The following is a 25,519-nucleotide window of genomic DNA, read 5'->3' on the forward strand; positions in this document are numbered from 1 at the left end:
TCATTAGAAACATATTGGTCGCGATGCCTTAATCATATGCTCGGTCACAACACAATCAGTATACAGAGTTTTTCCAATCTGCTTCCTCAATGCATAAAGCTGATAAGGTCCGTGCTCCTTGCATAACCTCAATTATTGACTTTATTTTATGGGCAATATAATGACCAAATGCCTAGCAGAGAACCATCAGGAGGCTTTGATAGGATAGTGACTCATGGATTGTGTATAACATTATTGTTCATTAGTAAATAATGAGAGTTTTTAATACAGAGCCAGTTAGACCGTAAATGTGATTCTGTCTTATTAATCTATCTACGCGTCAGATGTATTTCTCGATGCTACAATCCTGACATGAATATTCAACGCACACAACACGCGGAGACAGAAATTGAAGGGCATCTGTCTCCAAAGAGTAAAAAAAAAAAAAAAAAAAGCTATTTTCCTTTTAAATGCTTGCAGTTTAGAAATACGGTAAGTATAAGGTGTGCGGTTTAGTAAAAAATATTCTATAGGACAGACACTCTACACTTCTGGCAGTGAATCACCGTCCCTTTCATTTGAGAGTGGATGGAAAGAATGCTAAAACTAGTCAGTCCAGATGTAGCAAACAGATGTTACTACAGGGATTTTAAAACTGGGCGGAATTAAGTTCAAAATCAGAAGTATGCATACATCCCAGAAAATCTCACGAAGGAAATGCCAGAGGCAAATCGACATGGCATTAAATATTGAACACCTTCACATGAGCAAGATGCGGTTATATTTATATTTTTTTTTATATTTTTTTTTTTAAGGAGAGAGGCCCCTTACAGTCTTAATAAAGAGTCGGCTTTAACTGGGTATTGTTTCAAGCAAGAATCAATGTCATGTTACAGTTTGATCAATTCTCTTCATTAGTTTCCTTTATAAGAAAGATGTAGCAACTAATTTTTCAAAAAAAAGGTTAACAAGGCAGCATCCGAAAAGCTCATATTGTAATGGGCATTTTGGACAAAACGGGAGTAACATTTGTGGTTCTGTAGCCCAAAGTTAGCAGTAGAGTTAGAGAAAACCTAAACACTTTCTTGTCATTTTCAAGGTCCATATTTCCATTATTTTACCGTCCCCCTATTAAAAGTGTATACCTGAAAAAGCTCAGCCAATCACTGCTCGCCTAATATGGACAAAAACAGATTTTTCGAATGCAGATTTTTAAGTACGGAATTAGAAATATGACACGTGAGGGGCTGGTCGACAGGTGCAAGGGGACACCTTTTTTTGTTGATCTGCTCAAAAGTGGTTTGACTCAGAACCAAGGGATGGTGCCTATAGGCAACTGACGCCATAACAGCTACAAATGGGATGTAGTAGTTATGGTGCTTGTCTTTTTAGAGAACCAGATTGACGGTATGCTCACATTTGATTATGACCATAATGCTCCTAAATTCTGTCACTTTGTCAAATGTAGTTTGTGATACTTCTGTATAAAACATGTACAATGTGTTACAATGGTTTGCAATAATGCCAAACATTGTTAGCACAGATTTGCATTGAGATCAGAGTAATTTTGAATCATAGACATAAGAATAGTCAATAGAGTTAATAGTTTTACATAAAGCTTTGGTGCACTTTTTTTGTGCATTTTAAAACTGATTACTATTTAGTGCCACCACAACTTCCTCCGGAATATTTACATTTAACATGGTTCTTCTGGGCCTATGAAAAGGACCATTCCAAACACCATAGCCACTCACAATTTAGTGGTTATGGTGCCAGGAATTATCTTGCACCATCCAATGTCAGGAGACAAACAACTTGCTAAAGGTTTGACATCTTATCTGGGGCCCACTAGGAGCCAGTCCCTGCCTGTCTGCAATCAGAAGGGCTTACTTAGCGAAGGAGCGCTGACGGAAGCTGCTGACAGAACCTTTCAGCTCTCTGTACCAGAAGAAGAGAGGCAGGGAGGTGTGCCAGCATACCATAGCACACTGTAGTAGTTATGGTACCTGGAGTGTTCTTTTATATTTGGCTCACTGGCCATGATTCATTTGATTTTCAAGTTTGAAGGCCTAACACTCCCAAAATTACACAGGTGGGTCTCATAAGCAGTGTTCACTCTACAGTTAATGGAAAACCAATTCTGACAAGCTCCGTTAACAATGCTCAAACCATGAGCACGTCGAACACAATGTCACTTTACAAAATACACCTGAAAAAAGTGATTGGTTTAAAGGATGTGCACTTATCTGTGTGTCTTTTTAGAGGTTTGGTCTTTTTTAGATGTCATATAATCTTTTTTTGGGGGGAATGAGTATACACATAGCCACACAATGTACAAATGTTACATAGACACAAAAAGAATAACAACAAAGTCTGAATTTATCCCAAAACGCTGATCCCAAACATAGCACCTCTGCTGTAAGATATTACCCACTTTGAGTTTGCATGTTTTGATGTTACTAATTTGTTATATTATTCGTTCGTTAATAGGGTACCTGATGAAGAAGGATGCAGCGGCTGATGTTCCAGAAGACACTACAGCTGGTGGAACCAAACTCTGGGTGCAGTTCGTCAAAGTATGGTCTCTTCTGTTAGGGCCAGCAGTTATTTCGACATTATGGCTCTCCCTTCCCCCATCTGCGAATGGAGTGTCAGGCTAAAACAAAAAAACACACAAAAAAAAAAAAAGTAAAATGAGTGCAAGCCATCTGTCTGGGTGTATTTCCTTGTAGCTGCTCCTTAAGTCACGTTAAGGACAATGACACATAATGAAAGAGGACAAGCATGCTTTGTTACGCTGTATCATAAGGACTGTTGAAAAATGCAGCAGACAAACAGAAATATACAGCCTTGTTTCGTTACGGACACAGCACAGTTACACACTTTGACAAGCATGAAAACCCAAATCACAAATTATAAGCAGTGATATTTTCTGTCTCGCACAACCCTTTATATGGTTCAGTTAAGACTGTAAAGAATTATTCTTCATTTGTAATTTTTTTATCTTTTACCTTCCTAGTGTGGTTTAGGTACACGTCAGTCAAATCAGTAGCGGAATCTCGCAAAGGGTAGTTAAGTGTCCCTTTGTATCGGTTGTTGCATTTATATTATGACCTAAAAACTTTAATTTAATTAAATCATATGCCAGACTACACCAACAAATAAAGGAAACATTTTATTCATGTGACAGCAAAATAAAAACGATCTGACTCCTAACCTTTCTGCATTCCTCAAAGCATTCAAAGAGTTAAAAGAAATCTCTGATCAAAATGTCAAATAATCATACTGCAATTTAATTAGGGCTTCATAAATATAAATAATAAAAAAAAATAATAAGTGTTCATTCAGTTATAACAAATTCATATTTGACACTAGCTGACCTGACTAACTATGCTGGGAAAAAAACCAAAAAAACATTCTGTCCACCTTGACCAAGGGGTGTTCAAGTGCTGTTGGACTTTTCAGTCTGACAATAGCTGTAAGGCCAAGGTTACATCCCAGACTGAGACTTTGCATCCTCTAGACAGCAGCCATGCAATGCCTCAACCGTCTAAGGGTCGAGAAGAGATACGTTGACTTGCCGTCTTAAAGTGTAAAAAGTTGTTTTCGATTAAGGGAAAAGAAAATAGGAAACGTATATCTTAATAAACTCGAAAGGCGGGGTTGGGAGGGTGGGAGGGGGGCAACTAGCAATACCCATGACATCCATCAGTAGTTTTGTGACTAGCAACAAGAATGGTGTCATATTTAATGTTAATTACATTTTTTAAATATTTATTCATATGCTAGCTGTGTGGGTAGATACAATTCCTTACTCTACAATAAGGAATTCTGACATAGTTGTCCAGACAGATATCCTCGAGGCCAATAGAATATTGGGAATAATTTGGATACAAATAATACGTTCAACCAGGGCGTACAGAATAATTTTGTTTGTAGAGGATATACGTTTAACTATATCTAAGGTTAAGACTGACCAATGCATTCTTGTCATAAACATGTAATCCACAAAAAGTGGAGTCCCTTATGTGTGATGAGCGTGTCCTCTTAACCTTTTTACGCCCCCTGACTGTCAGACAACAGGTCCGGTTACTTCCTGTCTGTTTAGCTCTGTGAGGCTAAGCTCAAGAGGCAGAAATTGCATGAGGTCTTGGGGTAATTCTACTAAACAGTGATTTTTTTATTTAAGCCGTGAAGTGTCCCTTTAAGCTAGGCATTGTGTTGCAAAATATGTTTGACTGCATCTAGCATCTCGCCATTCCGGACTTGCTGGTTTATGTTACGAGTATGCACTGCCGGTGTATGCAGCTGCCAAAGGACGAACCACTATTCCAGACCACTAGCTGCAGAATGTTAAAATATTACATTGTATTTGGAATACCATCAAAACATATTGCAATATTTCAGCATTTTGCTTTAAACCAGTGCTCAGACAGGTGTGCCGCAGCACTGTACTATGTGTGCCGTCCAGTGGAGGAACGTGTGTCGGTGCGGCTGGAACAGGCCCGGAGGCTTTGGGGGCCCATCAAGCACTTAGGGTAAATCCTATACTGTATATTTTTTACTGTAAGAACAATCAGGATGTGGAATTCTCTGCCTGAAGAAGTGGTTTTATCAGAGTCCATACAGATGTTCAAACAGCTACTAGATGCATACTTGCAAAGACAGAATATTCAAGGATATAATCTTTCAATGTAGGGTAATATGTGCTTGATTCAAGGATAAATCTGACTGCCATTCTGGGGTCAAGAAGGATTTTTTTGTCCTAGCTTGTTGCAAAATTGTGCTTCAAACTGGGTTTTTTTTTTTTTTTGCCTTTTGGATCAACAGCAAAAAACAGGTGTGAGGAAGGCTGAACTTGATGGACGCAAGTCTCTTTTCAGCTATGTAACTATGTAACTATGTAACTATAGGCAGGCTGGTCTGATCATGGACCTGGTCAAGTACTGCGTCCCTTTAGCGGAGCAACCCCTTTATTGTCAGCACACAGTGTTGGGAGGAAGTCATTTATTTTGACTTCCTTCCAGCTCACGTACCATGTGGAGACTGGGAGGACAGAGGAGACACAAAGAGGGGAGGAGGGCAAGCACACAGACAGCCTCAGACTCCGGTCATCCTTAGCAAACCCTACTGCATCCAAAAGGTATGGAAGCAGGAGGAGGAGGAGAGAAATGGGTCCATTGCAACTTGTGGATCTGTGTGTGTTTGTCAGTGTATACGTGTATCTGTGTGTTAGTGTGAAGCTGCATGTGTATGTAAGCATATATACCAGTATTCAAAATAAAACATCCACACTACATACAAACACACCAATTAAAGCCGCCAACACTATGTGCAATCAAATGCCAACATTACATACAAACACTCCATTGCAAAACGCCAACACTACATGCAATCAGTAGCAAAATTACATACAAACACACTGTTACAGTCACCAACACTACCTACAAACACACTGTTACAGTCACCAACACTACCTACAAACACACTGTTACAGTCACCAACACTACCTACAAACACACTGTTAAATCAGTCACCAACACTACCTACAAACACACTGTTACAGTCACCAACACTACCTACAAACACACTGTTAAATCAGTCACCAACACTACCTACAAACACACAGTTACAGTCAGTCACCAACACTACCTACAAACACACTCCTGTATTAAAACGCCAGCATTGCATACAAACACACCCCTACATTCACACACACACACACACACACACACACACACACACACACATACACTTGTTCATTCAAACACCAACACCTCATACAAACATACCTGACAAACTCACGTTGGTATTTTATTAATGGGGAAACTGACTGAGGTATGTTTTAATGGGGAAACTGACTGAGGTATGTTTTAATGGGGAAACTGACTGAGGTATGTTTTAATGGGGAAACTGACTGAGGTATGTTTTAATGGGGAAACTGACTGAGGTATGTTTTAATGGGGAAACTGACTGAGGTATGTTTTAATGGGGAAACTGACTGAGGTATGTTTTAATGGGGAAACTGACTGAGGTATGTTTTAATGGGGAAACTGACTGAGGTATGTTTTAATGGGAAAACTGACTGAGGTATGTTTTAATGGGGAAACTGACTGAGGTATGTTTTAATGGGGAAACTGACTGAGGTATGTTTTAATGGGAAAACTGACTGAGGTATGTTTTAATGGGAAAACTGACTGAGGTATGTTTTAATGGAGAAACTGACTGAGGTATGTTTTAATGGGAAAACTGACTGAGGTATGTTTTAATGGGGAAACTGACTGAGGTATGTTTTAATGAGGAAACTGACTGAGGTATGTTTTAATGGGGAAACTGGCTGAGGTATGTTTTAATGGGGAAACTGACAGGTATGTTTTAATGGGAAAACTGACAGGTATGTTTTAATGGGAAAACTGACTGAAGTATGTTTTAATGGGAAAACTGACTGGAGGTATGTTTTAATGGGGAAACTGACTGAGGTATGTTTTAATGGGGAAACTGACAGGTATGTTTTAATGGGAAAACTGACAGGTATGTTTTAATGGGAAAACTGACTGACGTATGTTTTAATGGGAAAACTGACTGGAGGTATGTTTTAATGGGAAAACTGACTGGAGGTATGTTTTAATGGGAAAACTGACGGAGGTATGTTTTAATGGAGAAACTGACTGAGGTATGTTTTAATGGGGAAACTGACTGAGGTATGTTTTAATGGGGAAACTGACTGAGGTATGTTTTAATGGGGAAACTGAGGTATGTTTTAATGGGAAAACTGACTGACGTATGTTTTAATGGGAAAACTGACTGGAGGTATGTTTTAATGGGAAAACTGACTGAAGTATGTTTTAATGGGAAAACTGACTGAGGTATGTTTTAATGGGAAAACTGACTGGAGGTATGTTTTAATGGGAAAACTGACTGGAGGTATGTTTTAATGGGAAAACTGACTGGAGGTATGTTTTAATGGGGAAACTGACTGAGGTATGTTTTAATGGGAAAACTGACTGGAGGTATGTTTTAATGGGAAAACTGACGGAGGTATGTTTTAATGGAGAAACTGACGGAGGTATGTTTTATTGGAGAAACTGACTGAGGTATGTTTTAATGGGAAAACTGACTGAGGTATGTTTTAATGGGGAAACTGACTGAGGTATGTTTTAATGGGGAAACTGACTGAGGTATGTTTTAATGGGGAAACTGACTGAGGTATGTTTTAATGGGGAAACTGACTGAGGTATGTTTTAATGGGGAAACTGACAGGTGTGTTTTAATGGGAAAACTGACTGAGGTATGTTTTAATGGGGAAACTGACAGGTGTGTTTTAATGGGAAAACTGACTGGAGGTATGTTTTAATGGGAAAACTGACGGAGGTATGTTTTAATGGAGAAACTGACTGAGGTATGTTTTAATGGGGAAACTGAGGTATGTTTTAATGGGAAAACTGACTGACGTATGTTTTAATGGGAAAACTGACTGGAGGTATGTTTTAATGGGAAAACTGACTGACGTATGTTTTAATGGGAAAACTGACTGGAGGTATGTTTTAATGGGAAAACTGACTGAAGTATGTTTTAATGGGAAAACTGACTGAGGTATGTTTTAATGGGGAAACTGACTGAGGTATGTTTTAATGGGAAAACTGACTGGAGGTATGTTTTAATGGGAAAACTGACTGGAGGTATGTTTTAATGGGAAAACTGACTGGAGGTATGTTTTAATGGGGAAACTGACTGAGGTATGTTTTAATGGGAAAACTGACTGGAGGTATGTTTTAATGGGAAAACTGACGGAGGTATGTTTTAATGGAGAAACTGACGGAGGTATGTTTTATTGGAGAAACTGACTGAGGTATGTTTTAATGGAGAAACTGACTGAGGTATGTTTTAATGGGAAAACTGACTGAGGTATGTTTTAATGGGAAAACTGACTGAGGTATGTTTTAATGAGGAAACTGACTGAGGTATGTTTTAATGGGGAAACTGACTGAGGTATGTTTTAATGGGGAAACTGACTGAGGTATGTTTTAATGGGGAAACTGACTGAGGTATGTTTTAATGGGGAAACTGACAGGTGTGTTTTAATGGGAAAACTGACTGGAGGTATGTTTTAATGGGAAAACTGACTGGAGGTATGTTTTAATGGGAAAACTGACGGAGGTATGTTTTAATGGAGAAACTGACGGAGGTATGTTTTAATGGGAAAACTGATGGAGGTATGTTTTAATGGAGAAACTGACTGAGGTATGTTTTAATGGGGAAACTGACTGAGGTATGTTTTAATGGGGAAACTGACTGAGGTATGTTTTAATGGGGAAACTGAGGTATGTTTTAATGGGAAAACTGACTGGAGGTATGTTTTAATGGGAAAACTGACTGAAGTATGTTTTAATAGGAAAACTGACTGAGGTATGTTTTAATGGGGAAACTGACTGAGGTATGTTTTAATGGGAAAACTGACTGGAGGTATGTTTTAATGGGAAAACTGACTGGAGGTATGTTTTAATGGGGAAACTGACTGAGGTGTGTTTTAATGGGAAAACTGACTGAGGTATGTTTTAATGGGAAAACTGACTGGAGGTATGTTTTAATGGGAAAACTGACGGAGGTATGTTTTAATGGAGAAACTGACGGAGGTATGTTTTAATGGAGAAACTGACTGAGGTATGTTTTAATGGAGAAACTGACTGAGGTATGTTTTAATAGGAAAACTGACTGAGGTATGTTTTAATGGGGAAACTGACTGAGGTATGTTTTAATGGGAAAACTGACGGAGGTATGTTTTAATGGGGAAACTGACTGAGGTATGTTTTAATGGGGAAACTGACTGAGGTATGTTTTAATGGGGAAACTGACTGAGGTATGTTTTAATGGGGAAACTGACAGGTGTGTTTTAATGGGAAAACTGACTGGAGGTATGTTTTAATGGGAAAACTGACGGAGGTATGTTTTAATGGAGAAACTGACTGAGGTATGTTTTAATGGGGAAACTGACTGAGGTATGTTTTAATGGGGAAACTGACTGAGGTATGTTTTAATGGGGAAACTGAGGTATGTTTTAATGGGAAAACTGACTGACGTATGTTTTAATGGGAAAACTGACTGGAGGTATGTTTTAATGGGAAAACTGACTGAAGTATGTTTTAATGGGAAAACTGACTGAGGTATGTTTTAATGGGGAAACTGACTGAGGTATGTTTTAATGGGAAAACTGACTGGAGGTATGTTTTAATGGGAAAACTGACTGGAGGTATGTTTTAATGGGAAAACTGACTGGAGGTATGTTTTAATGGGGAAACTGACTGAGGTATGTTTTAATGGAGAAACTGACGGAGGTATGTTTTAATGGAGAAACTGACGGAGGTATGTTTTATTGGAGAAACTGACGGAGGTATGTTTTATTGGAGAAACTGACTGAGGTATGTTTTAATGGAGAAACTGACTGAGGTATGTTTTAATGGGAAAACTGACTGAGGTATGTTTTAATGGGAAAACTGACTGAGGTATGTTTTAATGGGAAAACTGACTGAGGTATGTTTTAATGAGGAAACTGACTGAGGTATGTTTTAATGGGGAAACTGACTGAGGTATGTTTTAATGGGGAAACTGACTGAGGTATGTTTTAATGGGGAAACTGACTGAGGTATGTTTTAATGGGGAAACTGACTGAGGTATGTTTTAATGGGGAAACTGACAGGTGTGTTTTAATGGGAAAACTGACTGGAGGTATGTTTTAATGGGAAAACTGACTGGAGGTATGTTTTAATGGGAAAACTGACGGAGGTATGTTTTAATGGAGAAACTGACTGAGGTATGTTTTAATGGGAAAACTGACGGAGGTATGTTTTAATGGAGAAACTGACTGAGGTATGTTTTAATGGGGAAACTGACTGAGGTATGTTTTAATGGGGAAACTGACTGAGGTATGTTTTAATGGGGAAACTGAGGTATGTTTTAATGGGAAAACTGACTGGAGGTATGTTTTAATGGGAAAACTGACTGAAGTATGTTTTAATAGGAAAACTGACTGAGGTATGTTTTAATGGGGAAACTGACTGAGGTATGTTTTAATGGGAAAACTGACTGGAGGTATGTTTTAATGGGAAAACTGACTGGAGGTATGTTTTAATGGGGAAACTGACTGAGGTGTGTTTTAATGGGAAAACTGACTGAGGTATGTTTTAATGGGAAAACTGACTGGAGGTATGTTTTAATGGGAAAACTGACGGAGGTATGTTTTAATGGAGAAACTGACGGAGGTATGTTTTAATGGAGAAACTGACTGAGGTATGTTTTAATGGAGAAACTGACTGAGGTATGTTTTAATAGGAAAACTGACTGAGGTATGTTTTAATGGGGAAACTGACTGAGGTATGTTTTAATGGGAAAACTGACGGAGGTATGTTTTAATGGAGAAACTGACTGAGGTATGTTTTAATGGGGAAACTGACTGAGGTATGTTTTAATGGGGAAACTGACTGAGGTATGTTTTAATGGGGAAACTGAGGTATGTTTTAATGGGAAAACTGACTGAGGTATGTTTTAATGGGAAAACTGACTGGAGGTATGTTTTAATGGGAAAACTGACGGAGGTATGTTTTAATGGAGAAACTGACGGAGGTATGTTTTAATGGAGAAACTGACGGAGGTATGTTTTAATGGAGAAACTGACTGAGGTATGTTTTAATGGGGAAACTGACTGAGGTATGTTTTAATGGGGAAACTGAGGTATGTTTTAATGGGAAAACTGACTGACGTATGTTTTAATGGGAAAACTGACTGGAGGTATGTTTTAATGGGAAAACTGACTGAGGTATGTTTTAATGGGAAAACTGACTGGTATGTTTTAATGGGGAAACTGACTGAGGTATGTTTTAATGGGGAAACTGACTGAGGTATGTTTTAATGGGAAAACTGACTGAGGTATGTTTTAATAGGAAAACTGACTGAGGTATGTTTTAATGGGGAAACTGACTGAGGTATGTTTTAATAGGAAAACTGACTGAGGTATGTTTTAATGGGGAAACTGACTGAGGTATGTTTTAATGGGGAAACTGAGGTATGTTTTAATGGGAAAACTGACTGACGTATGTTTTAATGGGAAAACTGACTGACGTATGTTTTAATGGGAAAACTGACTGGAGGTATGTTTTAATGGGAAAACTGACTGAGGTATGTTTTAATGGGAAAACTGACTGAGGTATGTTTTAATGGGGAAACTGACTGAGGTATGTTTTAATGGGGAAACTGACTGAGGTATGTTTTAATGGGAAAACTGACTGAGGTATGTTTTAATAGGAAAACTGACTGAGGTATGTTTTAATGGGAAAACTGACTGAGGTATGTTTTAATGGGGAAACTGACTGAGGTATGTTTTAATGGGAAAACTGACTGAGGTATGTTTTAATGGGGAAACTGACTGAGGTATGTTTTAATGGGGAAACTGACTGAGGTATGTTTTAATAGGAAAACTGACTATGGTGGGTAATGGCAAATATATGTAGTGTCCTTGCTCATTAGTGAGTGCGTCAATGTATGCCAAAACGCCACCAGGCTTCCCTTATACATTGTGTCTCTTTTCTAGGAGCTCAAAAGTGTAGAGAAGTGCATAACAGGACTTTGCGGTAAAAAAAAACGTAAAGCTTATTCTGATCCTGGCTTAACCCTAGCCTGAAATCTAGCAAGGTGAAATACCTAAACACTAAGGGGTGGGTTAACGCAGCACCGATTAGCCTCTGTTGTCTTGAACGCTCTACCACCTAGCTCCAAGCGTAAGAGTAAACCAACACGCACATTTAGCATGATAACGTTACACCTGAAGACTAGACGCCCACACACATTAACGAATAAGCTCCTAAAATAAAACCCACGCGAACACCAATGGAATAGCCAGATTTGTGTGTCCCTCACTAAAAACACCTACCATACAGGCCCAACTACCATTAAAGTGCCCGATATGTAGTTGACAGGAACTGTGATGCTGAGGTTTCCCCATGAGACTGATGCCCTAGCACTGCATAGGCCTGAACAAACCTGCTCATTATTCTGGTTATTAAGCATGTTACTAATCTTGTCTAAAAGCAAAAAAATATCATAAGTAGCCTCACTCGTTTTCTGTCTTAAGTCAACATTTGTTGCTACTCCAGAGAAAGACACTAATATACAACGTGTTGTGAATCTTGTTATTAATCCTGTTTAAAAACTAAAGCATGTCATATATAGCCTTACCTGCTATCCGTCTTAAGCCGACATTATTTGCTACTCCTGAGAAAAACTAACACAAAATATTAACAAAACGTGCAGCACCATCAAATGCCACACAATTGTTAAGTACTGTTATATTGCTTGTCTGTCGATGCTGTTGGGGCATGGACGGAATGTTTGTAAACCATATGCACACAAAAATAAAGAATTTAAAGAAAAACAAAAAAACTTAAAGCTTAAATCATAGTTTACATTGCTTTACGGTAACACTTCAAGCACCATAACCACAACAGCTGACATTCGTTTAACTGGTGCTAGGTGTGCTCTTGTACCTTCCCTGAGTAAGGAGGCAAACCATTTTAAACAGCTTGACAACTTACCTCTGGTAAGTCCACAGAGCTACACCCTGTAGCATAGGCTCATCTTACTGGCTCAGAGTATTAGTTTAGATAATTCTTAAAACATCTCAGATCTATCGTGGGCGGAAGGAGTTTAAACTTGAAGTCTGACACCATGAGGTTTGCTTTGCTAATAGGCTAGAGTTGGCAGATAACATTCTTTGCATTATATATAATCCTTCCCCGGTGCTATGATTATAGCACCGGGAAAAAATTACGGCTCAACAGGGACCCGGTTGAGTGCCGCGGTCCTCTAAGACCACGACCCTGTAATACTGGGCGGCTGGGAGGAAGTGACAGCCTGTCAATTCCTTCCAGCATCCTGCAAGGAGACAGCGCGGGGGGAGGCAGCCGCGAGGGGTGAGCAGCATTGCAGGAGCTGCTCCAGACTCACACCAGCAGCAGGACTCCAAGCTATCCTCCTGGACACATAAGGTAAAATAACAGGAGGGTGACTGGAGATATGAAGATATATCCCTTGTGTGTGTGTATGAGTGTGTTTGTGTATGAGTGTGTGCGAGTGTGTGCATGTGTGTGTCAAGGTGTTTGTGAGTGTGTGTGTGTGTGTGTGTGTGTGTGTGTGTGTGTGTGTGTGTGTCAGGGTGTGCATCTGTGTGTTTATATGTCAGTGTGTGTGCACACATCTGTGTTTCAGGGTGTGTGTATCTGTGTCATGGTGTGTGCATGTATCAATGTTTGTGTGTGTCAGGGTGCATGTGTGTATGTGTCGGTGTCTATTTGAATTTGTGTGTGTCAGTGTATTTATATGTATCTGTGTGCCTTTGTATGTATGTATGTGGTAGTGTATGTGCATACACCCAAGCAGTCAAACACCAGCACAACAAACAAGCACACTCCTACAATTTAAACACAAATATTACCATATATACTCGAGTATAAGCCGACCAGAATATAAGCAGAGGCCCCTAATTTTACCCCAAAAAACTGGGAAAACTTATTGACTCGAGTATAAGACTAGGGTGGGAAATGCAGCAGCTACTGGTAAATTTCTAAATAAAATTAGATCCTAAAAAAATTATATTAATTGAATATTTATTTACAGTGTGTGTATATAATGAATGCATTGTGTGTGTATGAATGCACTGTGTATGTATGAATGCAGTGTGTGTATGAATGCAGTGTGTGTGTGTGTGTGTGTGTATGAGTGCAGTGTGTGTGTATGTATGAGTGCAGTGTGTGTGTATGTATGAGTGCAGTGTGTGTGTATGTATGAGTGCAGTGTGTGTGTATGAGTGCAGTGTGTGTGTATGAGTGCAGTGTGTGTGTATGAGTGCAGTGTGTGTGTGTTGCAGAGCCTTGGTGGGGGGTGGGCAATTTTATTATTATTATTTGTTTTTATTATTTTAATAAATTTTTTTATTATTATTTTTTATTATTTAATTTTTGTTGTCCCCCCTCCCTGCTTGATACATGGCAGGGAGGGGGGCTCTCACTCCCTGGCGGTCCAGTGGATGGGCACTGTGTAGGAGGGGGGCTGGCAGGGAGCTCTTACTTACCTCTCCTGCAGCTCCTGTTAGCTCCCTCCTCCTCCGCGCCGGTCCATTCAGCACCTGTCAGCTCACAGTGTAAGTGTCGCGAGAGCCGCACTATGACCCTGTGGCTCTCGCGAGATTTACACTGGGAGCTGGCAGAGGTGCTGAACGGACCGGCGCGGAGGAGGAGGGAGCTAACAGGAGCTGCAGGAGAGGTAAGTAAACGCTCTGCAGCCCCACAGCCCCCAGTCTGTATTATGGCAATGTAAATTGCCATAATACAGACAATTGACTCGCGTATAAGCCGAGTTGTGGTTTTTCAGCACAAAAAAATGTGCTGAAAAACTCGACTTATACTCTAGTATATACGGCACATACAAACATACCCCTGCATTCAAACCCCCCAAAAAATATACACACACACACACCTTTACTTAAACACAAATACTTCACACAAATGTACATCCACATTTAAAAGTGAACATTATATTCAGACACACCCCGGCAATCAAACACAAACATCACATACAAATCAGATCCCTGTATTAAAACACTAAAACTATATACAAGCTCCCCTTCAAACACCAACACTATACATTACACTAAAGCGCCAGTAAATGGCAAAGCACTGTACAGATATACAACCTAGACATTTTGACTTGAGGTGCCTTGGAAAAATATTTATATATTAAGGGCGCCTTGAATCTAAAAAGTTTGGGAATCACTGGTGTAAAGTGTATGAAAAACATTCCTAACTGCATGGTGCATGCGTGTGTTACATGAATTAAAACATGTCATTTACATCTCTTCCTCTGGGATGACTGCCTTGAAAACAGTTGTAAAAGTGCTCTCTTAAGGCATGCAGAAAATAAAAGAAAAAAAGCCACAAAAAAAACTGTTACACAATTTATAAAAGTTAAAGAGTTACTCAAACCTTTAATGTGCATAGCGTTCTATTGGGCACTATGGACAAGGTCCCCACCCTCTCAATTTTCAAAAAAATGTTTCTAACACGCCCTCTCTGACATCACAGGGGTCCAATGACTGCCTTCTATGATTGGACCATTTCACCGGCTCAGTGCGCATGAGACAAAGGCAAAAGAAGGGGGGGGAGGGGGGAGGGAGGGGTTTCTTTTTTTCTTTAAATACTGTGTGCGACAGGCGGAGGCGAAAACACAGCACATACATACTCCTACCACTATGGCCACTTCAAATCGTTGAAGTGGCCGTGGTGGTTGGAGTAACCCTTTAACATGCCATTGTTTGGGTTAAATCTTAAGGTCTCTATAACCAATGCCAAAGCAACTAAGTATTATTTGAGTTTGGAAATTAATCAAGAGAAATACAAAGTTGTAACCGATTTCTACACAATCTCTTGTTTGTTTTCGTGTAAAATTCTATTTTTACATTTCATGTGTAATCCTCCTCTGTTAGTTTTGCTAAACCGTTTCTTCTACCTTTTTCTCTTCAGTACTTTTTACTAAGCAATAAAATAAATGATGTCCACTAAATAGCTTGTGTGCAAAGAGTACGCAATGTTTACAGCTACCAACACATGTTTGTGGATTTGTGTAATAAATCACAATTAAAATTAACTTGGCAGGTGTTATGAAATAACAGTAAAACGCAGGGCGTACCCACTAACCCTCTACAAAAATGGGCCCCGCAGCAGCTCTGACAGCAGCAGCAAAGACAAAGAAAGGTGAAAGGTAGTGGATCACTTGATGAATCTCTTTTTAGCAATGCTTTATGTGTCTGTATGTTTTCCCATTATCAACTTTGAAATATGGCCTTGAAAAAGGGTTAGCAGCACATCTTAATGACTTAAAATATATAAACATTCCGTTTTCATTCTTATTGACCCAAGTCCTGCTATTATCCTCACCCACTCCCCTCGCACAAACATACACAATGTTCAACAAAAATGAAAAGATTGTAGCCATAAATTAACAAGGTCACGATGTGATGGATAGATTGGTGGGACGACAAGAAGCACAAAAGACTGATATATAAAACCTCGGAAAAAAAATGCACTTAAAGCAAATCTATACCTGTCAGTGTGAATTCAAAAGACTTTATTATTAAGCGGATTGTCAGGGTAGTCTGCAGTTGGGGCTTTTTGTCGGTAGCAGTTCAGTTGCTAGAATTGATATCCCCCCAAAAATTACTCAAAAGCGGTATATAGGAAATATATCTGTACGTAGCAACTTAAATAATAGAAATAGGCACACACACAACTGTAGCCAAGGTGTACATCAGAGAGGATATTTTATCTTCAAAGGTTTGGACTGTTATTGTAACACATTTTGTAAGTTTCATTCCCACAGGGACAGAGTCAAGAGTACAGAAAGCTAATACTAAAATTCCCCATGATGTCCATTAATATTGTATTGCCGGGACTGGAACGACACGATGTGACATTGAGCAAGTCATTTATAGATCCACACGGGCTGAATCAGTACGTGTGTATCACAGTCTGCTATAAGAAGGTCATGGGCATACCAATGTTATGCAATAAAATCTCCAGGATGAAAAGGAATAATTCAAATAACTTAAATTGATCAACTCCTAACAAATTATCAAAATAGGTTTATTCTAATAAATTAAATATTAATGACACTATCAAAAAAAAAATCTGTTTTATGTATAAATGAATCCCACTTTAAAAGTGATACTAAGCACCAAAGCTTATTGTAGTGTCTATGGTGCAAGGAGTTCCATAGAGTGGTAGAGAAAAAAATGGGTTGTCCCTTCAAACACGTCTCCCATTGGATGAGGAAGTTTTACTTCTGCATTACACATCTACATCTGTCCAATCTTCCACTCGATTTAGAGGCTGCGAACACTAGGCTATCAAATAACAGGTGTGAGGAAGGCTGAACTTGATGGACGCAAGTCTCTTTTCAGCTATCTAACTATGTAACTATATGTAAATACTCATAGCCACCACAATAACTTCTGGGCATAATGGTGCTTAACATAGGCGCTAGGGATGCACCGAAATTTCGGTCGAAAAAAAATTTGCCAAAACGAAAAAAAAATTGTTTGTTTTTTTTGGGACAGGGGAGGTGGGAGGAAAGAACACTATGGGACAGGGGGGAGAAGAACACTATGGGACAGGGGGGAGAAGAACACTATGGGACAGGGGGGAGAAGAACACTATGGGACAGGGGGGAGAAGAACACTATGGGACAGGGGGGAGAAGAACACTATGGGACAGGGGGGAGAAGAACACTATGGGACAGGGGGGAGAAGAACACTATGGGACAGGGGGGAGAAGAACACTATGGGACAGGGGGGGAGAAGAACACTATGGGACAGGGGGGGAGAAGAACACTATGGGACAGGGGGGGAGAAGAACACTATGGGACAGGGGGGGAGAAGAACACTATGGGACAGGGGGGGAGAAGAACACTATGGGACAGGGGGGGAGAAGAACACTATGGGACAGGGGGGGAGAAGAACACTATGGGACAGGGGGGGAGAAGAACACTATGGGACAGGGGGGGAGAAGAACACTATGGGACAGGGGGGGAGAAGAACACTATGGGACGGGGGGGAGAAGAACACTATGGGACAGGGGGGAGAAGAACACTATGGGACAGGGGGGAGAAGAACACTATGGGACAGGGGGGAGAAGAACACTATGGGACAGGGGGGAGAAGAACACTATGGGACAGGGGGGAGAAGAACACTATGGGACAGGGGGGAGAAGAACACTATGGGACAGGGGGGAGAAGAACACTATGGGACAGGGGGGAGAAGAACACTATGGGACAGGGGGGAGAAGAACACTATGGGACAGGGGGGAGAAGAACACTATGGGACAGGGGGGGAGAAGAACACTATGGGACAGGGGGGGAGAAGAACACTATGGGACAGGGGGGGAGAAGAACACTATGGGACAGGGGGGGAGAAGAACACTATGGGACAGGGGGGGAGAAGAACACTATGGGACAGGGGGGGAGAAGAACACTATGGGACAGGGGGGGAGAAGAACACTATGGGACAGGGGGGGAGAAGAACACTATGGGACAGGGGGGGAGAAGAACACTATGGGACGGGGGGGAGAAGAACACTATGGGACAGGGGGGAGAAGAACACTATGGGACAGGGGGGAGAAGAACACTATGGGACAGGGGGGAGAAGAACACTATGGGACAGGGGGGAGAAGAACACTATGGGACAGGGGGGAGAAGAACACTATGGGACAGGGGGGAGAAGAACACTATGGGACAGGGGGGAGAAGAACACTATGGGACAGGGGGGAGAAGAACACTATGGGACAGGGGGGAGAAGAACACTATGGGACAGGGGGGAGAAGAACACTATGGGACAGGGGGGAGAAGAACACTATGGGACAGGGGGGAGAAGAACACTATGGGACAGGGGGGAGAAGAACACTATGGGACAGGGGGGGGAAGAACACTATGGGACAGGGGGGGGAAGAACACTATGGGACAGGGGGGGGAAGAACACTATGGGACAGGGGGGAAGAACACTATGGGACAGGGGGGGGAAGAACACTATGGGACAGGGGGGGGAAGAACACTATGGGACAGGTGGGGGAAGAACACTATGGGACGGGGGGAGAACACTATGGGACGGGGGGGGAGAACACTATGGGACGGGGGGGGAAGAACACTATGGGACGGGGGGGGAAGAACACTATGGGACGGGGGGGGGGAGAACACTATGGGACGGGGGGGGGAAGAACACTATGGGACGGGGGGGGAAGAACACTATGGGACGGGGGGAAGAACACTGTGGGACGGGGGGAAGAACACTGTGGGACGGGGGGAAGAACACTGTGGGACGGGGGGAGAGAAGAACACTATGGGACAGGGGGGGGGAGATCACTATGGGACAGGGGGGGGAGATCACTATGGGACAGGGGGGGGAGATCACTATGGGACAGGGGAGGGGGGAGGAACACTATGGGACAGGGGAGGGGGAGGAACACTATGGGACAGGGGAGGGGGAGGAACACTATGGGACAGGGGAGGGGGAGGAACACTATGGGACAGGGGAGGGGGAGGAACACTATGGGACAGGGGAGGGGGAGGAACACTATGGGACAGGGGAGGGGGAGGAACACTATGGGACAGGGGAGGGGAGGAACACTATGGGACAGGGGAGGGGGGAGGAACACTATGGGACAGGGGAGGGGGGAGGAACACTATGGGACGGGGGGGAAGAACACTATGGGACGGGGGGGAAGAACACTATGGGACGGGGGGAAGAACACTATGGGACAGGGGAGGGGGAAAAGAACACTATGGGATAGGGGAGGGGGAAAAGAACACTATGGGACAGGGGAGGGCGGGGAAGAACACTATGGGACAGGGGAGGGCGGGGAAGAACACTATGGGACAGGGGAGGGCGGGGAAGAACACTATGGGACAGGGGAGGGGGGGAAGAACACTATGGGACAGGGGAGGGGGGGGAAGAACACTATGGGACAGGGGAGGGGGGGAAGAACACTATGGGACAGGGGAGGGGGGGGGAAGAACACTATGGGACAGGGGAGGGGGGGGAAGAACACTATGGGACAGGGGAGGGGGGGAAGAACACTATGGGACAGGGGAGAGGGGGGAAGAACACTTTGGGACAGGGGAGAGGGGGGAAGAACACTTTGGGACAGGGGAGGGGGGGAGGAACACTATGTGACAGGGGAGGGGGAGGAACACTATGGGACAGGGGAGGAGGGGAGGAACACTGTGGGACAGGGGAGGAGGGGAGGAACACTATGGGACAGGGGAGGGGGGAGGAGAAACACTATGGGACTGGGGAGGGGAGAAAGAACACTATGGGACTTGGGAGGGGAGAAAGAACACTATGGGACTAGGGAGGGGGGGGAGGAACACTATGGGACTCGGGAGGGGGGGAGGAACACTATGGGACAGGGGAGGGGGGAGGAACACTATGGGACAGGGGAGGAGAGGGGAAAGAACACTAGAGGGGAGAGAGAGGAACATCAAGCGTGGGGACCACTAAAAGAGAAGGGAAGTTTTTCATATTCGATTAAATTCATTAAACAGTCTAATATTAATAAAATTATAGGGGAAAAAAATAAACTTTTTTTTAAATCATTTGGGGGAAAGTCATTTTCCGTTTTGTTTTTTGGCCAAGGGCATCCTGAATTTTCAGTTTCGGACCAGAATTTTCATTTCGGTGCATCCCTAATAGGCGCTACTAGTAGGGTGGCTTGGGGGGCTGAGGTCCTGGAAGTGGGGTTCTCTTGCCCCAGAACACTACGGTTGGTGGAGGGGGCAGGAGAGTATAAGACACCTGTTCTAAAAGAAAGATCAGTAGTAAAGTGCTTTGCCAGGATACTGAGGGGGAAGGTTAGAAGGGGGTGCTGGGTAGAAAACGTTTGCTGCACACCCCTCTATTGGTTAGGTATTGTCCATGGGTAGAGAGGAAGATATATGTAATGGCACCTCTGTTTGTTTATAGAGTCATTAAGTTTACCCTTTGGCTGAAACCCAGGTGTCACTTCAAAGTGTGTAAAACGGATTGGGCATCGTACAGAGTAATGAGGTTAATGATTTTCGCTTTAGATACCCAAACACATCGGTGACACAGGGGAACTTCCATGTTCTGAGTGTTGACACCCAATCTAAAAGAGTTAGTTTGCTAAACAGTGAATTGAGTACAGAACAACAACATTTATAAATTCATATTCTTCCGCACGCCAACACTGCAACGTTTTGTCTCACTTCCCTAATGGAATTTAGATTGTAAGCTCATAAGCCATCATGCAAAGCACTTCGTATAAAAGTTCTATAAATGCTGCATTTTAAGACCACAGGCCGGGTCCGAAATGTAAAAAAAAAAAAAAAAAAAGCAATTCTAGCCTTGATTTATATGATTACAAGCACACAAAAGGTGATTTGTGAAATTAAATATATATTTTTTTGTAACTGAAGGGAAGGATAACCCAGATGTATTTCTAAGCTTTTGACAGCTTATTAAGCAGACAATGAAAATAACCCAGGTTGGAGAAGTGAGCCTTTAAAGTGAAATTGGACCGTGCCCTTAAAATATCTAGATGTGCTCGTTTGCATAATGGAACAGACCTTAAAATAGAGTCTTCCATACCACAGAACCCGTAGGCCACTATTACCAGACAGCTCCATTCTGTGAGTGCACTATGACCAACACAAGGTCAAAACATCTCAAGATTCTATTTGGCTGCATAATGGGAGCTAATGCTGATGAGTGAACTAGGGGAATGTAAAACGAAGAGGCAATTTGGATAATTGATTTTTATCTTTTCTTCTTTAGCTAGGTTTCTCCGTAAAAGTGATTTCTGCTATCTGACTGAATTGCTTAAAATAACAGTTTGCATAGTTACCACTCTGCCATCCTGATTTAAATTTTAAAAGTCTACTCATAAATTATTTATGTAACTATTATGTTCAACTGTGCTCTGCTCTCAAGGAAGAGGGAAAATGATTCAAAAAAAGATGAAGAAAAAAAACGACAAAGTGCTGCTTTTAATCTTAGCTAATGGATAGGAGTTAATGACCTCGCATTACTGCTCGGCATCTTGGCAAGGTCTTTGACGTTCTAACCACTCTGAAAATAAAATGCCAAAAAAAATAAATAAAATAAGGATTTTTATTGATCAACTATTAGACATTTTGCTTGACTAAGATTATACTAAAGTTTACGGTTTCTCAACATCAATCAAGTACAAGCTACACGGAGGCCTTCACATTACCAAAGGGGATTCTGATAATAAATACATTTAAAAAATGTAAAAAGTATAAAAAAAAAAAAAATTCAAAATGAAAATATAAAAAAAAAAATAATAAAAAAAATTGGCATTGTACAGGGTAACGAACAATCAGAATGAAAACCCTGGACTGCAGTAATTGAGGGATGAAGATTATGTGTATAGGGTCTTCCTTGCCTTACAGGAGTCCAGAGCATCATCTGACGAAAGGGATATGACTTGTCATTGGCAATGGTCGTAGTATAGAGCGGAATATTAAAACAACCATTATGATAGATGAATACCTTCAAGCAAAACTGAACTGTACCTCCTTTTTTTTTTATCTACACCAGACTAAATCCACAAGACAATTTATATATATATATATATATATAAATTTCAGCAGTATGTTTTATCTTCTAGTAATGTAATGAAGCTACAACGCTTGTTGCAGTAGTAATCGTGCCACTGCTTTATTCTGTTAAAAAACAATATTTCCTTGTAAAAACAACATTTGTGTCTCTGCAGAAAATACAAGTATTAATGGTCTACTTTCGAGAATATATATCTTTCACTGGTGGAAATAATCCTGTCTGACCATAGCCATCGATTGCCGATAACGCAGTTCTTACCTCACCCTAAATCAGTGGGTTTTATTTACATGGTTAATAATCTTACTATTGATTATTGTGACAATGTTCTAATTATAAATCCATTAAAAAGGAACCACACGGAAATTAAATCAATAATCTACGTAAATGGAAAGGACGCTTGGAAAACCTGTTTTATGATACCGCAGCAAAAAAAAAAAAAAAAGTGTTTCGTGATAATTGCATTCTCCAATTTGCCACATCTCAGATTTGCTGCATTCCACCTTTAACAAAAGTAGACATTCTGAGCCTCATTAAATATTGCATCTGGTTATCCATGGGATGGACACAGAAAAGGTAAGAATAAAAAGGAACACTTTAGACACCATAACCATTGCAGCATGCTGTAGTGGTTATGGTACCAGGGTTGCCAAATGATTTGACTTGGTTATTGATGTAGAAGGTCCACCCAGTAGACTCCAGGAAACCTGCAAAACCCTTCTAAGATCATTTGACTACTTTTGAAGGGGAGTGGAAGGGGGTAACTGGGCTCCCCAGGCACCATAACTACTGTAGGGTGCTGTAGTGTGTAGGGTGTAGGGTGCTGTAGTGGTGTTTGGATTGCAGTGTTCCTTTCAGGTATTGTGCCTTTACAAAGCTCTAGAAAGTTAGATTAGAATATAGATTTGGTTCAAGGAATAGGCCAAGCATCATAGGAAATAAAGTTCAGGAATATATGGAGTTGGTTCCGTTACCAATTATTATGGTAACGGAACAAGGAATAAAGTTAGTTTATGCAATTCTGATGGTGATCACATAAGATATCTTGTTTAAGCTCGGTCTGCCCTGTCAATCAACCAATACCTCTGTGAGAGGCTACAACAGTCTGCAAGCTTTTAGTCGAAATAGAAAAATTATTTTACAGTTTTACCCTCAAGCTTCAGTTTATATACATTTTTAATCTCCATCTAGTCAATCAATGAGTTGAGAAAAATCTGGAAATAAGCCAAGTTTCACGTGAATTTTATTGACTATTTTCCAAGTTCACCTCTAAGGCCATAAGGAAAAGAATACAAGTTAACAATTCTCATTTCTTTATCACCATGGCCTCGATCCAATTTACCAGAGATCCTCTGCTTGTATGGTGCTATCGAACAACAACTTTGAGTTCTATATTGGCCTGTCTTTTGTTGGACAAATGTTGATTACTCCAGGGGTTTAAATCCTCAACAGACAGCAAGCATGAGCAGCAGTACTTGACACAAACTTACAATTTTAACCTGAGCACAAAGGGGCAGTTTTGGGAAGTTTAACATACCGCTTACCTCCTAAACAACATCTAATGTAAATTTTATTAGACATGTGCAATTCGTTTCGGTCTGAATTTCGGCAATTCAGACATTCAAATGCTTCCGAATGTCCGAAGTGCCGAACCGAATTGCCCAAGTGCCGAAGCGAATTGCCCAAGTGCCGAAGCGAATTGCCCAAGTGCCGAAGCAAATTGCCCAAGTGCCGAAGCAAATTGCCCAAGTGCCGAAGCAAATTGCCCAAGTGCCGAAGCAAATTGCCAAAGTGCCGAAGCAAATTGCCAAAGTGCCGAAGCAAATTGCCAAAGTGCCGAAGCAAATTGCCAAAGTGCCGAAGCAAATTGCCAAAGTGCCGAAGCAAATTGCCAAAGTGCCGAAGCAAATTGGCAAAGTGCCGAAGCAAATTGGCAAAGTGCCGAAGCAAATTGGCAAAGTGCCGAAGCAAATTGGCAAAGTGCCGAAGCAAATTGGCAAAGTGCCGAAGCAAATTGCCAAAGTGCCGAAGCGAATTGCCAAAGTGCCGAAGCGAATTGCCAAAGTGCCGAAGCGAATTGCCAAAGTGCCGAAGCGAATTGCCAAAGTGCCGAAGCGAATTGCCAAAGTGCCGAAGCGAATTGCCAAAGTGCCGAAGCGAATTGCCAAAGTGCCGAAGCGAATTGCCAAAGTGCCGAAGCGAATTGCCAAAGTGCCGAAGCGAATTGCCAAAGTGCCGAAGCGAATTGCCAAAGTGCCGAAGCGAATTGCCAAAGTGCCGAAGCGAATTGCCAAAGTGCCGAAGCGAATTGCCAAAGTGCCGAAGCGAATTGCCAAAGTGCCGAAGCGAATTGCCAAAGTGCCGAAGCGAATTGCCAAAGTGCCGAAGCGAATTGCCAAAGTGCCGAAGCGAATTGCCAAAGTGCCGAAGCGAATTGCCAAAGTGCCGAAGCGAATTGCCAAAGTGCCGAAGCGAATTGCCAAAGTGCCGAAGCGAATTGCCAAAGTGCCGAAGCGAATTGCCAAAGTGCCGAAGCGAATTGCCAAAGTGCCGAAGCGAATTGCCAAAGTGCCGAAGCGAATTGCCAAAGTGCCGAAGCGAATTGCCAAAGTGCCGAAGCGAATTGCCAAAGTGCCGAAGCGAATTGCCAAAGTGCCGAAGCGAATTGCCAAAGTGCCGAAGCGAATTGCCAAAGTGCCGAAGCGAATTGCCAAAGTGCCGAAGCGAATTGCCAAAGTGCCGAACTTCGGAAGTGTCGAAGTTCTTTGGATTTCTGAAAAGTGGCGAAACAGGAGAGGGAGGGAAAATTAAGGGAATAATGACAGGAATCTAACCCTAACCAAATCCCTAACCCCAACCCCTAACCCCAACCCTACCCCTACTAGGGGTAGGGGTTAGAGGTAGAGGTTAGGGTTAGGGAATTGCCGCAGTGCCGAACCAAATTTTTGGCCCATGCACATCCCTACATTTTATTAGCCTAGAACACTTTGACTAGAGAGCGCCCCGAAGTCTGTCACTTCTTTTGGAAGAATCATTTTTATTGTGTAGTTCTGAGAGGTCTGATCACAGAGGCAGATAATATTTTTCACACACAATCACTAGTCCCAGCCTAGATACCCAAGTTAACCCATCAAGGCCAATTCTTAGTACCCGTGTGATGCTCTCAAGAACAGCTCCCGATATCCGCGTGATCCAATCAAGGACAGTTCTTGATACCCATGTGAGCTGTGTTAAGCCAGTGTCTCAACTGAACTGCTAAAATTTTACCTATTACCTACTTTATCATGTAGTAAATTCTGAATTTGAACCTATGACCGTTCTAGAGGATTTAGTTTTCGATTGTCTAGAAAAGCT

The 25,519-nt window shown here is 41.7% G+C and overlaps 1 protein-coding gene across 3 annotated transcripts in view; it reads right to left on the reverse strand.

The window, feature by feature from the left end:
• Positions 1-25,519, reverse strand: part of KIF26A (kinesin family member 26A) — a 144,125-nt gene that overhangs the window by 72,693 nt on the left and 45,913 nt on the right. For all 3 annotated transcript variants that reach the window (XM_063439957.1, XM_063439959.1, XM_063439958.1), the window contains exon 4: positions 2,475-2,635. In XM_063439957.1, the coding sequence (XP_063296027.1) occupies positions 2,475-2,635 (161 nt within the window). The remainder of the gene's footprint in view (positions 1-2,474; positions 2,636-25,519) is intronic.

The sequence above is a fragment of the Pelobates fuscus genome, chromosome 13, assembly GCF_036172605.1.
Source record: "Pelobates fuscus isolate aPelFus1 chromosome 13, aPelFus1.pri, whole genome shotgun sequence".
NCBI classification, from domain to species: Eukaryota; Metazoa; Chordata; class Amphibia; order Anura; family Pelobatidae; genus Pelobates; species Pelobates fuscus.